The sequence below is a fragment of the Medicago sativa genome, chromosome 2 (genome assembly GCF_051527215.1).
Source record: "Medicago sativa cultivar Bolivia chromosome 2, Bolivia_mono, whole genome shotgun sequence".
Taxonomy (NCBI): domain Eukaryota; kingdom Viridiplantae; phylum Streptophyta; class Magnoliopsida; order Fabales; family Fabaceae; genus Medicago; species Medicago sativa.
In genome coordinates, this window is record NC_140750.1 from 4,028,176 (window position 1) to 4,043,432 (window position 15,257).

General features: G+C 32.6%; 1 protein-coding gene across 1 annotated transcript; it reads left to right on the plus strand.

The window, feature by feature from the left end:
* The first annotated feature begins 2,846 nt into the window (after positions 1 to 2,846).
* LOC146943754 (uncharacterized) lies at positions 2,847 to 6,809 on the plus strand. The gene is made up of 3 exons (XM_085748773.1): positions 2,847 to 3,735; positions 3,822 to 5,045; positions 5,144 to 6,809. The coding sequence occupies exons 1-3, from the start codon at positions 2,862 to 2,864 to the stop codon at positions 6,802 to 6,804; spliced, it is 3,759 nt and encodes a 1,252-aa protein (XP_085604899.1). The 5' UTR covers positions 2,847 to 2,861; the 3' UTR covers positions 6,805 to 6,809.
* The last annotated feature ends 8,448 nt before the right edge of the window (positions 6,810 to 15,257 follow it).

Sequence of the window (15,257 nt, forward strand, 5' to 3'; positions counted from 1 at the left end):
GTGGTATACATATATTATTTTGAACCGATTTTTTCCTTTAGTCACACACACAAACCTAATATTAAATATATTATTTTCACGCCATTATATGACTTTGAATACATGTAGGAAACACCCAATTTCAAAAGACAACCACAGATGTTCATGAATTGAAGCGTCAACAGTTACAGAGTAACCAAAACCAATTTTTGGCTAAAATAGCCCGTTCAAATAGAATGGAAATTATGCGGCAGAGATCTAAAAAAAGACAAGCATCATTGTCAGGTATCAATCTAGCTGATAAAAATTAAGATTTTAGTCAGATGTTTTTACGCTATTATAACGAAGAAAATAATCAATGGACTACTCATGTACAGATGAGAACAAAGATCCAAATAAAGCATATACACACGTATCAAATGGTGCTTCAAGTGTTGCAAAATTATCGGCACAACAATCATGCGGTATAATTCAAGGACAACTATGATGTTTATGAATAGTGTCTTTTATGAGGTCACCTATATATGACTATTAAAATTTTACTCGGTTTCTGTTAAGATGGCCGGATTTCTCATAATTATGCTGCATCAGCAACTAGAATTGCACGAGCAAATCGAAAGAAAATTCTGCAACAAAAGCGTATTCATGGCAAATCAGGAATGTTAGGTATATGCTTATTTCCAGTATATGGATACATGAATACAATATTGGTTATCTTATGTCGATTTACATTGAGTATTGACCTGTATACAATAACTCTTTGCTTGAATAGCCGGTCATGAGAGGATGAGTATTGATACACCAATATTAGCAAATATGGTCACACCTCATAATGCAGGAGTGACAAACAAAGGAAAGAATGTCATGACAGCTAGGAATTTTTCGACAACTGCATCTGTACAAGGTTTGTACTATCACAAAACTTATTTATTAAATCCTCATATCACATTCTTTACCTTATATATTAATATCAAAGCACACGGATTTCATCTTTTAAGCACATAACTACCATTCCTAATGTTTATATCTCAGATGGCATGATTACACCAAACAGTGGGATCACCATGGTTCACACTAATGCACCTTCTTCAAGATCAGGTGATAAAATGTTAAATCGTAATATAGATGTCAATTTTTTCATGTCAGTTTTTAAATCAATGGTTATTCTGCATCAATAGCTAGAATTGCACGAGAAAATCGGAAGAACATTCTACAACAAAAGCGTATGCATGGCAAAGCAGGAACCTTAGGTATATTCTTATTTCCATGTATATGGATACATGAGTACAATATTGGTTATCTTATGTCGATTTCAATTGAGTATTGACCTGCATACAATAACATTTTGGTTGAATAGCAGGTCATGAAAGGATGAGTATTGAAACACCAATATTAGCAAATATGAATACACGTCATAGTTCCGGAGTGACAGACAAAGGAAAGAATGTCATGACAGCTAGAAATTCTTTGCCAACTGGATCTATACAAGGTTTGTACTATCACAGAACTTATATGTTGAATCATAAAATTACATTCTTAAATATATATTTTAATATCAGAGTACACAAATTTTATCTTTTAGATAACTAAATATCACAACTACTATTAATATCTCAGATGGCATGATTACACCACACAGTGGGATCACCATGGACCACAACAATGCATCTTCTTCAGGATCAGGTAATAAAATGTTAAATAGCAATATATATGCCAATTTTTTCATGAAAGTTTTGTACATCAATATTTATTTTTGACGATGTTATTCTAAAAACTATTTTCAACCTAAATTGACCATTCATATATTATAAAGTACTTATACAAGGTATCAGGGACACTTCTAGAAATCAAACAAGTGACACTCCTTTTTGCGAGGTCACAGATCAGTCAGCCCGGGAAAGACCGCAAAGACATGTGTCAAGATCAAACAGGTTCATGGGGTCATTTCAAAATTTACGAGTGCAAATTAACTTTGTCTCAGATGAAGATGAGGAACCACCCTTTGCATCTGGTAATTGAACACACTCAATTGACTATTGGCTATTTTCTCATTAAATTTAATATTGCAATTCAACAATGTTGTAGGTATTTTTTTGCAAATATTTATCATGATATTCAATAACTCAATTACTATTGGCATATTTAGACTCTGAAGAGGAACTCCATGTGTCACAGAATATACTTTACGACAAGGCAGAGAAAGAGCGTGAGTGTTATAAATACATAATTATCATTGAAGTAATACGTAACATTGTCTTTTTGTTTTTTTTTCTACAAGTGTTAATATTCTTATTCAAATACATTTTACAACATGTCTTGATATTGGCAATCCAGATGGTGTTTGTCGTCACTGTAAAGCAGTTCTATTTTTTGACGAGAGGCATGAAGAAACCAAGAATGCATTACGGCCAGAATCTTCTTTGTGTTGTATGAAGGGAAAAGTACAATTACCATTGTTGAAAAAACCACCTGACCTACTCTTGAATTTGATTAATGGAAGTGATCACAGAAGTAGCCATTTCAAGGACAACATAAGAGCATATAATAGCATGTTTTCATTTACTTCTATGGGGGGGAAGGTGGAGAGATGCATAAATGACGGAGGTGGCCCGCCACAATTCATCATTAGTGGACAGAATTATCACCGTATTGGGAGTTTGTTGCCTCAACAAGGACATAGGCCAAAGTTTGCCCAACTTTACATATATGACACGAGTAACGAATTGTTAAACAGAGTTAGCAACTTCGGGTTAGGAATTTTCTACTTATGAGTTTTAATTTAATTAAATTCTATATTACAGAACTTGACATTAGTTTTGGTTGCATGCAGATCTGATGGTGAAAAAAACTTTGACGACACACTTATTCAAGACTTGACGCAAATGATTGATAGACATAATCGTCTCGCAAAGAATTTCAGAAAAGTTCGTGATTTAGTTGAACAAAATGTAACATCAGATTTTTGTTTGAGGTTGTTGAGAAATCGTTCAAAGGATGCTAGGATGCACAACATACCAGAAGTTGATGAGGTGGCAGCTCTAATTGTCGGAGATACTGACAGTATAGAATATGGAAGAGATATTATCGTCAGAAAGGAATCAGGTCATTTGGAAAGACTTCATGAGACACATACTTCCTTTATTCCATTACAATATCCTTTGATCTTCCCTTACGGTGAAGATGGTTTCTCTGAAAATATTAAAATAAGTCAAAAGGAGGAAGCCAATCCAGACCGTACTCGAACCAGGGTAGCAATGAGGGAGTTTATTGCTTTTCGAATCCAGGAGAGAAGTGTTGAGTTTGGCAATATAGTTAACTCTCAGAGATTGTTTCAACAATATTCAGTTGATACGTATACGATGATTGAATCTCAAAGGTTATCTTATATTAGAGCAAACCAAGAGACTATTAGATGTGACATCCTACACGGTCTTCAAGATGCAGTTACCCGGGGCGAAACTAACGCATCGTCTATTGGACGAAGAGTAATTCTACCAGGTTCATTTACCGGAGGTATGAGATATATGTTCAACAATTGCCAGGATGCAATGGCTGTGTGTAAGCGTTATGGTTATCCTGATCTGTTCATAACAATTACATGCAATTCAAACTGGAGAGAAATTCAGGATTTTGTGAAAGCCCGAAATTTGAAAGCATGTGATAGACCCGATATAGTCTGTCGTGTCTTTAAAATTAAGTTGGATCAACTAATGGATGATTTGAGGAAAGGAGAACTGTTTGGAAAGGTTGACGCAGGCAAGTAAAATTTTATTTTTAGAATTACTTTAATATATGTTATTTAATAACAATGACTGTTAACCCAATATTTCAATTCGTTTCAGTAATGTACACCGTTGAGTTTCAAAAGAGAGGTCTACCGCATGCCCACATTTTGTTATGGTTAAACGGTGATGCAAAGCTGAAAACCGGAGCGGACATTGACAATGTCATAACTGCAGAGTTGCCTGACTCGAGATTGTATCCAAAGTTGTCGGAGGCCGTTGCCAAATACATGATTCATGGCCCATGTGGTCCTGCCAACATCAATTCTCCTTGCATGACAGATAAGCGATGCTCAAAGTTCTATCCAAAGCCTTACACACCTACTACCATGATTGATCAAGAAGGTTATCCAAGATATAGACGTCGTGTTAGTGGAATTCACATTACTAAACACGGTGTTGAATTGGACAACAGGAATGTAGTACCTTACAATCCGCATCTTCTGATGCGTTATGGTGGACATGTCAACGTAGAGTACTGTAACAAGTCCAACTCCATCAAATATCTTTTTAAATATGTCAACAAAGGTCCGGATAAAGCTACTTTGGAAATTTCAAACGGAGAAGATGACAATGACAATGCCAAAGATAAGGTGGTCGATGAAATCAAGCAATATTACGACTGTAGATACGTATCCCCATGTGAAGCAATTTGGCGGATATTTAAATTTGATATTCATCATAAATGGCCGCCCGTATTTAAGTTGAAATTTCACCTCGAAAATGAACAGTCTGTCTGCTTCCATGATTATGATCCTCTTACAGATGTTGTTAAGAAGAATGAAGAGGCCGACACAATGTTTCTTGCATGGTTTGAAGCAAACCGAAAGTTCCCTGAGGGTAGGAATTTGACATATGCTGAATTTCCTACTAAGTTCACTTACCATCGCGATGATAGGATGTGGCTTCCACGAAAAAAAGGATATAGTATTGGGAGGCTTCAGTACATTCCACCTGGTGTTGGCGAGTTATATTATATGAGAATTTTATTAACCGTTCAAAGAGGGTGTACTAGCTATGAAAGTATAAAAACCGTGAATGGGATAGTAAAGGGTTCTTTCCATGAAGCATGTTATGAGATGGGACTACTCGCTGATGACAGGGAGTTCATAGACGGAATCAAGGAAGGCAGTGAGACAGCATCTGCATTTCAATTACGAAGGCTGTTTGTTTCGTTATTAATGATGCATACAATGTCAAAACCAGATATTGTTTGGGAATCCACATGGAGGCTTTTGTCTGATGATATTCTATATAACAAGAGGAGAGAATTAAATATTCCAGGTATATTATTAATATTTGTTAATGATTATTTTTTTTGTTTAAATATTCTGTATAGTTGTAATAAAATATTAGTCATTAATTAATAATTACATGTGCAGACCTACAAATCTCTGATGCTGAGTTAAAAAACCTATGTTTGATTGAATTGGAAAATTTATTGTGTTCAAGTGGGAGGTCTTTATCCGAATTTAAGACCATGCCGTTTCCAGTAGTGTCAGACATGAACGAATTCGATAATAGGCTAATTGCGGAAGAGCTGCAGTATGATACAGGAGAATTGGAAAAAACTCATGCAGATTTGATGGATAAGTTAACAGGAGAACAGAAAGAGGTTTACAACGAGATCATGTCTTCTGTCGTCGGAGGATCCGGTGGTCTCTTTTTTGTTTATGGATATGGTGGTACTGGAAAAACATTTTTGTGGAAGACTTTATCAGCAGGTTTACGATCACAGAAGTTCATTGTTTTGAATGTAGCTTCAAGCGGAATTGCTTCATTATTGTTGCCTAGAGGTCGAACTGCTCATTCAACGTTTTCAATTCCTTTGGTAATTCATGAGGCTTCCTCTTGCAATATAGATAAACAAAGCCCAAGAGCAAAATTGCTGCTGCATACCAAGCTTATCATATGGGACGAAGCTCCGATGATGAACAGGTTTTGTTTCGAAGCTTTGGATCGTACTTTGCGGGACATTATGAGCATTCAAGATGAAAACAACAAGGACAAACCGTTTGGTGGTAAAGTGGTGGTTTTAGGTGGTGATTTCAGACAAATTTTGCCAGTGATCAGAAAAGCAAATAGGGAGGATATTGTTTCGTCTGCTGTAAATTCTTCAAAGATATGGGACACATGCAAGGTTTTGAGGCTCACGAAGAACATGAGGCTACAGTGTAACTCTGGAGATTCAGCGCAGGAGGATATCAAAAATTTTGGCGAATGGCTGCTTAAGATAGGTGATGGTGATAGAGTTTCTAACGAGTATGGTCAGAGTGACATTGACATTCCATCTGATATGTTGATACAGGACAGTGAGACACCGTTACAAACATTGATCAATTTTGCATATCCTGAGATACTAAAGAATATGGAAACACAAGATTATTTTAATGAGAGAGCGATACTTGCTCCTACTCTTGATGCTGTACAAGAGGTAAATGAGTTGATTATTTCACAAATTCCTGGTGATGAAGTAGAGTATCTGAGTAGTGACTCCGTGTGTCATTCGGATGAAGACACTGAAGTTGAAGGTGGATGGTTCACTACTGAGTTTCTGAATGAAATTAAATGTTCAGGAATTCCAAACCATAGGTTGGTACTTAAGGTTGGTGTGCCTGTCATGCTGATGAGGAACATTGATCAATCCGCTGGATTATGCAATGGAACTAGACTCTTGATCACAGGTTTGGGTAAAAATGTTATATCTGCAACAGTGCTTACAGGCACAAACATAGGGGATAAAATTTTACTTGCAAGGATGAACTTAATCCCAAGTGATCCTGGGTTGCCTTTTAAGTTCAGCAGGAGACAATTTCCTTTGCAGCTATGTTTTGCAATGACAATTAATAAGAGTCAGGGCCAGTCACTGTCTCATGTAGGTATTTATCTCCCGAAGCCTGTTTTCACTCACGGTCAACTGTATGTGGCGTTATCTCGGGTCAAGACAAGAAAGGGACTCAAGATTTTGATTTTAGATGATGACAAAAAAGTCTGCACTACAACTCAGAATGTTGTTTATCGTGAGGTTTTTGACAACGTTTGACTGATTCTGCAGGTATGTTTATATTCTAAATCATATAGACAATCCACATGCTTACAGTTGTTTGAGTGTGTGTTTTATTGAAAATTGTTTTCCCACACATAAATCCAACTCACATATATATATATATATATATATATATATATATATATATATATATATATATATATATACCTACGACATGTAGGTTCAAGATTTCACAGGAAACAAGCAATATCTACAGATCAAGGGATACAGCAAGTTATATCTAATTTCATTTTGTAGTCAATTTTAACATTCATACGCAACTCTGACGTTTTTATAATTATGTTGATATTGGCAATTGCGGATGGTTATATAATTTTATTATAGTTATTGCAATTTACATATATAGTCTGTGTTATACTAATTACTATTTACAAAAGTATCTTCAAACTGTATGATTATAGTAATTCACAACAACATTCTGGATAAGTCTATGACTCTTAATTCGACCATATTCCCCAAATTATTAAGTTTAACAGTTAAATCTAACCTGTGAGAAAGGATGATCACGTTGGTCCGGGTTACACATTCTGGAATTATTGCTACTGCGACATGGATAACCACGTCAGAAATTTAACTAAAATATGATGGAAGCTGAACTGCAAGCTATTCTAATCGCCATATATCTCACAGAGTAGATATATTGTTTATGAAATTGAGTGAAATTGTTTGGAAATAAAACTGATGATGAACATAATTAAGAGCATTTTACAATTATTACCTTGGATTACAAGGGCAGGTGTTTGGCATTGTAGATTAGTTGCCCACTACGGCAATTCCTTTCAATTTCGAATCCTTTCCTTCCTTGAACTCTCTTTCCTTTTAACGTATAAGCTATCGGCGCTTAGATTGCGGTGTAATAAAGTTGCTCTATGGATTGTTGATGTTGGGATGATGTTGGATTGCAATGTGCAGCAACACAAAAGAGAATCGGAATAACCGAGATGGAAGCTTCTCGGTTGCTTTTTCCCCTTCTTCTGTTCTCTTTCTTCTACTTTTTAATTAGTTTTTAGGAAGCTGCTCTATTGCTTTTTTTTTTTTTTCCTTAAACCTTTAATTATTTATCTATTGTTTTATGACATTTTTTTTTTTAAAGAGGAATGCTACAATGGTCACAAACATGAATGAACAGTTTTTGACACATATATTAGAAGACTTTCTCTAATAATAAAAAATAATAAAATGATTTAGTATGTTGGGGAAAAAACTTTTTTTGTGTTTGTGACCAAACATTGTTCATTTATGTTTATGACCATAGAAAAATGCTTCGCTACTAGGTCATTTTATTAAAAAGTCTTTTTGTGTTTGCGACCGAACACTTTTCTAATAGCAAATATTCTTTCTAATATATAAGAGAGAGTTCGAATCAATTCTTAGTTCTTATTTCTAAATCTAGATTTATAGCACATAAATTCTCGGTTATTGTTCTAAAATTAGTACATAAATAATATTTACAATTTGAACTAGGTCATGATAAAAAAAATATATCTTAGTTGGTATTTGTCGCTCCCCCTAACTTTTTGGACAAGATCCGCCACTGGATGCGACAGGATAAGAAATCATACTATGTTTCTTCTTCTTTTTGTTATTATTTTACCACCTTAGGAATTAACGTATTTTTTTTTTTTTCCATGGTTTCTTTTTTCTTCATTGGAAATTTATATAGGTTAGAAATTATTTTATATACATTATTTTATATAATTTTGTTTGAGCGAAAATTAGTTTATCTAATAAAAATATTTATTTATGTTATTTGAATGGTGGTTCAATATTTGTTTATAAAATAAAATATTTATTTATGTTAAAATAGACTAAAGTGTGATCCATATTTAATTATTAAGTGAGAGAATTGTAATTCAAACATCTTATAGGAGATGAAGTATAAACTTTATTTTTCAATGAAATATAGTGTATATTTTAATATAAGAGGAGAGGAGAGTCTAATTCAAATTTCTCATAGGGAAAGCGAGTGTAATTTACTCTATTAAACAACATATAATATATTGAAAAACACTTTAATTTTTTGAATTACTAATGTGTAGATAGGATGTGTAAGAAGGTTGAAAGTTGGCAAAAGTAAACTATTAAATTTTGGTGTTGAAGATCTCTTATCATTCGACAATGTGAACAAACATATTCAAATAGTTTGGAATAAACTTTTTAGATATATAAATTTCCATCAACAGAATTTAATATATATATATATATATATATATATATATATATATATATATATATATATATATATATATATATATATATATATATATATAATGACGTAGTTTTCCCCGTGCATGGCACGGGTTTCATACTAGTTGTAGCATAGTTAGATATGTAGGCATCTAATGAGCATGAATTGGGTCCATGTGTTGAGTCGTGATCAATAGTGGTTGCCAGAGCCAATATTAAATGCCACCATTCTCTTTTGAGTTCCTGATGATCTTCTATGCAAGAGAACAGAAAGCCATATGATATGTAAACTACCGTGAGTGAAGTCACGCATGTGTAAAATTAAGTCATGTTTGATTTACACATGCGTTAGTTAACTAATGTAAGGACATTTTTGGCATGGCTGCAGGACGCGAGTGAAAAGTGTAGGGTAAAGAGCAAAATTCAAAAACATAAGAGTCATCAAATGGAATGCCACGATAGAGCTAGACACCAAATATTGATGAGCTAGACACCAATTCACCAAATAAAGGCATGGGGCCGAATTATATGGGTTACATAAGAAAGGAGGGGTGAGAAAGCCAAAACTAGGGAGTATATTTAACAAATCTAAAAAAATATGAGATAAGTTTACTCATTTTGGAAATTAGCTGGCTTTGTCTACCTTTCTGGGTTGCCAACCCAAATTTCTGGGGGTGCACCCCAAATATGCGCCTTTTAATTTTTGTTTACTTAGTTGATGTTGTTATACAAAAAGATTGCACTCTTGACCAAAAAAAACATAAAATGGAAAAAAGAAAGAAAAACAAATTGAGAATGTCTTCTCACATGCTTTCACAATTGCTTAATGGTTTAAGTAATTAGTTGTTATCCTGTGTAGTTGACTAATCAAACTAGAAGCTTATTAAGTTAGATAGTGAAGTGAAAAGTTTGTAATTTTTCAGGTGCAAAAAAATGTTTGGTTTGTCTGTAAAAAAATGTTATCTCATGAGGTAGCATGTAGTCTAGGTTAAAAAAGAAAATACATTAAAAAGATGTTGATACAACACTAAACCGTGTTAGGGGAACCTGATCCTCTTTGTTTGTCATTTTTCATGACTTATGGGGTTCTTGGATATATAGTTTGCTTAAAGAAAGTCTATTCATATTATAATAATTCGTTTCAAGAAGTTATATATTAAAATAAGTTGAAAACAGTTGACAAACATGTAATTAATTACTTGTTTTTATAGTATAAATATTTATGTCACATTAAAAAAGCATAAATGTCTAATATTATAGTAAGCTCTAAATAATTTTATTAGGAAACCAAACCTTTAATTTTTTTTAAGGAAACCAAACCCTGTTTTATTAGCGTCAGAGCAGTTTACTATCAATTTGTCAACTAATTGTTGAAACAATATAATTAGCATTCGATCACGTCATTTAGTACTTACTTCTAGTTCATTCGTCTTCTTATATTTGTTGTTTTTGTTTCACATGAATTCCATTTAATAAACTTATACAATTATACACAGAGCTACCTTAAGATCAGTATATATAGCTGGAGCAGTTTTACCTTCTTTTTTTGGGGCAATGGAAGTTAGTACTTGAATGGAAAATATCAACTTGTCAGAATCATAAAACGGTTTCACTTGTTAACTTAAACAACACGTAATATTATTAATTAATCGTATTTTGACTTTTTGGTTGTGTTTGATTTCACTTAGTAATACCAATAGAGAACAACAAAGAAAAAGAATTGACTACTTAATAGTCAAAATGGTCTTGTCCTCTGCTCCCTAAATCATTCCCAATTAACTTCAACCATTCCCAACTTCCTATAGCCATGAACTACTCAAATTTAGACCTGTTTGAACAAGTATGTTGCGTGAGGAAAACGGTATGTCATAAATTTAAATAAAATGGTGTTTTGACTTTTAACCAGTAAAATGTGACAATGGGTCATTGGTTTTAGTCATTGAATGTGTGAGAGACCGCCATTATAATATTTGAATGTATCAAAGTTGCAAACACATTTTTTTTTTAGTGTTTTTTAGTGTTTTTTTGAATGTATCAAAGTTGCAAACACATTTTTTTTAGTGTCTTTTTGTTAAACTAGTTACTATTTTGTTTTTTATGAGACAATTTTAATTCCAACATTACAACCAAAAGAGATACTTAAACATGCTTTTGCAATTTTGATACATTCATTTACTATCGTGCACCACCTCAATATTTAGCGATTAAAATTATTGTTTACTCATGTGATACATGATGCCAAATCTCTTATATCCAAATGGTGCATCTAATATGAATCTCTTAAAAGGATAAAAAGCAAAAAGTTTTAGATGAAATTTTATTAATATATTATGGGTGCATCTAATACATACCTCTAAAAAGAGTCCAAAATAGACGCATCCTTCTTTGTCATTTGGAATTGTGTGGGGTTTGTGATGTGTATTTGTGATGATGGGGAGAGTTTTATGCTTGCTAAAACTCTTTGGTCCACTCCGTTTTGCTCCACAGAAGTAGGTGAAGTGTTGGGATTGTTACACCATGAACTAGGTGCATAATCTACAACTCAATAATGTCGATTTTGAGCTTGTTGTAGAAAAAGTTGTGGATTATTACAATTAATGCCAGAACGACATAACAACATTCAGTGCTTATTTTAGATGAAAACAAAAAATGTTGTAATTTATATTTTATAAACTCTTATGTTGAGTTCACTTGAAGACAATCGAATGATGCGTCCTCGTGAGCTTAGCTCAATTAGTAGGGACAGTGCATAAATTATGCAAGGTTCGGGGTTCGAATCCCAGCCAAAAAAAATGATGCAACTTATACCTTAGTTGAAAAGATCCATTCTTTGTTAGTCTTCACATTTTCATTGATGTTCTACCATAAATCTTTAAATTGATATCCAATAAAATGTTGTGAGTTTTTTTCTCTAAAAAGAAAAACAAATACTACATGAGATAGACGATTAATGTTGGAATTGGTTTGAATATAAAACTTGGTCTAGTATTTAATTTACTATGTGGGACCAAATGTTGACAAAAGGAATGTTTATGCATATAAATCAACGAGGGTCAATTGTCCATGTCAACCGCACCAAGGCAGATTAATTTGGTGGAATTTCGTTTTGTCCACAAAACCAATGATTATCAAAGGACCCTTGTCACCCTTTGAAATGCAAAGATCACCGTGTGAAAGATGAAGGCGTGACTGACTTTCATACTTGATAGTCAATTCTGATAGAGATTGCTTCAAGTAAAAACAGACCCTAAATTATGTTTATATTTTACCCTTAAATCAATTGGAAACCAATTGCTTACATTAGTTGGATTGGTTAAAAGATCATTAGACCTTATATTATTAATGAATAAACTAATGCCAAAGCAAAGTAAGATAAGATATGAATTGCGGATACAGACATCGGACACGACACGGATATAGAAATGTCGATACCGATAATAATTTAAGAAAATTACATAATTCAGTGTAATTATAAGTGTCGGTGTGGTGTCGCTTTCCGACACGATACATGTCCGACACCGAGACACGCTTAATTCGAGAAATGTCCGTACTTCATGTAGGATAGATCATAGATCATCTAGAGTCTTGTAAGAGGAACCAATCCATTAGGGTTGACTCAACAAGCTTACCAACAACACAACACAACACTTCCACTTTTGATTAAATCAACAAATAAAGCAAGGTGTACAAAACACATGTGCTAATGAAAAAGCCTTCTACCAATTCTAGTTCTAGTTTTATTTTATGTCTACTCGTGGCCACAAATCCGTGTGTCCATTTTTGGTTTCTTAATTTCTTTTCAATTTTCATTTACCCATTTCTTTATCGTTTTCCCTCTTTCTTTTTGTCGCATTTAAATAAATTTTTGTGATCTTTTTATTCTTCACCTGGCCAAGTTATCATGGAATTGCAGCTCATCATTCTAATACTGATACGTGTCTTATGCCATCCTGCATAACACGTGACCCTCGTCCCTTTATATATAAAACAGATGAATATTTCTCATAATAATAGTTCTATTTTTGTTTTTAATTTGTACAATGCACATCTCAATATTACAAGAGCATGACGTCAATAAAATAACTATCTATACGAAAAGAAATTACCCCTCCACCCCCAAAAAAAAGTGTATTCTTGATTATAAAAAATATACAATATTTATTGTACATTACACATAGTACAAATTAATTATGATTTTGTCAATATATTATTAAAACCTTTCTCCGAGTGTTTTCCCCTTTTTCGTTATATATATTTGTCAATAAAAAAATATTTATTGTACATTATACATAGTACAAATTAATTATGATTTTGTCAGTATATTATTAAAACCTTTCTCCGAGTGTTTTCCCCTTTTTCGTTATATATATATTTGTCATTAAAAAAATATTATTAACAACTAATAAATAAATGTATATTGTTCTCTTAAGAAAAATTATATTGTTTGAATACATTTGTAAAAATGTTTTTACAATGTTGGTGTATTTAAATTATGGGAAATGTTAACTTGTGCCCTTGGGGCATAAGTTAAGGAACCAAATGTAGAAATTTTTTCTTAAAACTTGTGCATTCAATGCTTTGAAAGTTTCAAAAGTTATCATTTAAATATAAAATTTATTTGTTAATTCTATTTTAACCTCCTTAACTTGTGCCCTTAGGGCACAAGTTAACATGACCCTTAAATTATTGGTATAAATAACATCTTTAAGTGATTTGAATGAATGGATGTTTATGAAATAAAGATTTACTATATTAAGTTTTTATGGGAAATGTTAACGAGTGCTCCGGGGCACTCTTTAAGCACTTTAAATAGTACACCCTCCGGTCACTAATATAAGCAAAAATCACTTTTTTATATATATTCAATTAATGATGTATGTGACATATAATAAAGACCACATACATCATTAAATGAATGTATCTAAAAAAATGAATTTTTGCTTATATTAGTGACTGGAGGGTGTACTCCCTCCGGTCCTTAATATAGGAAGAAAAACCAAAAAACATCAAAACCAATACACTCATTAATTAGTGTAACTTTTTGAATATTTTTACAAATATACACTCATAAAAAATTGTGTAGCATTAAATACACTCACTAATACTATTAAAAAGACAAACATTAAATAAGGGGTAGAAAATCTTTTAAGCAATAACTACACCTTAAAAGTTGTGATATTTTCTTATAAATAGGACCAACATTTTTTTTGAAAATTTTCTTATATATAGGACCAGAGGGAGTAACTTTTTAATGAAAAGTTGTGTATTGAATGCATTTGAAATTGTAATAATTAACTTTTTAAGAGAATAATTACTAAATTTAGAATGTTTAAAGAGTGCCCCGGAGACATTCGTTAACAAGACCCTAAGTTTATATACTCCCTCCGGTCACTATTACAAGCAAAACTCTACTTTTTTAGATACATTGAATAATTAATGTATCTAGTCTTTATTGTAGCTTATATACATTAATTATTCAATGTATCTAAAAAGTGGAGTTTTGCTTATAATAGTGACCAGAGATAGTATTTGTTACAATATTAAAAAAAATTGACGAAAACAATATTCAAAACGTATTTAGTATTTACTCCTCAATCACATAAACAAAATTCTCTTTCATAATCTGTACTATTGTATTTAAGAATATTTTTTTACACATGCATGTACAAAGGTGAAGGCAGCTGCAAATAAAATGAATGGGTAAGTGTGAAGATTAAAAAATAAAAACAAGTCAACCCTTTATTCTTCTACTGTTTTTGACTCATAGTACTAGTAGGATGAAGAGGTCCCTTTCGCTGTTGTAGGCGTGCTTGTTTTGTGGGTCCTTTGACTGTTTCCACCTCAACTCAACCAGGTCCTAAGCATGACGTCAACTTTTTTCATTTCTAGCGGTTAATTCATTTCTCTATATTTTTCTCCATCTCAGCTTAAAAAACATTTAACGTAATAATTTGTTTTTTTTTTTTTTTTGTGAGGAACGAAATAATTATTTTAGAGATTTTAAAAACATTTATTAAAATGTAAGGATTATTCTTCAAAGTCACGCAAAATGTAGGGACGAAAATATATTTAAATTTAAAATAATTGGGATCCATTAATCGCCACATCAGCATTCTGTGAAAGAATTAACAGCAGAGACTAATTTTGATAACGGAGATAAAATGTGAGGATTTTAAAAACATTTAATGAAATGTAGGGACTATTCTTCAAAGGGGCGTAAAATGTAAGGACTAAAAACATAT

Bases quoted from the DNA above. Each gene is read 5' to 3' on its own strand.
- LOC146943754 (XM_085748773.1), top strand. From the start codon at position 2,862: ATGATTGATAGACATAATCGTCTCGCAAAGAATTTCAGAAAAGTTCGT. The intron at 3,736-3,821 runs GCAAGTAAAATT...AATTCGTTTCAG, and splicing joins GTTTGGAAAGGTTGACGCAG to TAATGTACACCGTTGAGTTT. The intron at 5,046-5,143 runs GTATATTATTAA...TTACATGTGCAG, and splicing joins GAGAGAATTAAATATTCCAG to ACCTACAAATCTCTGATGCT.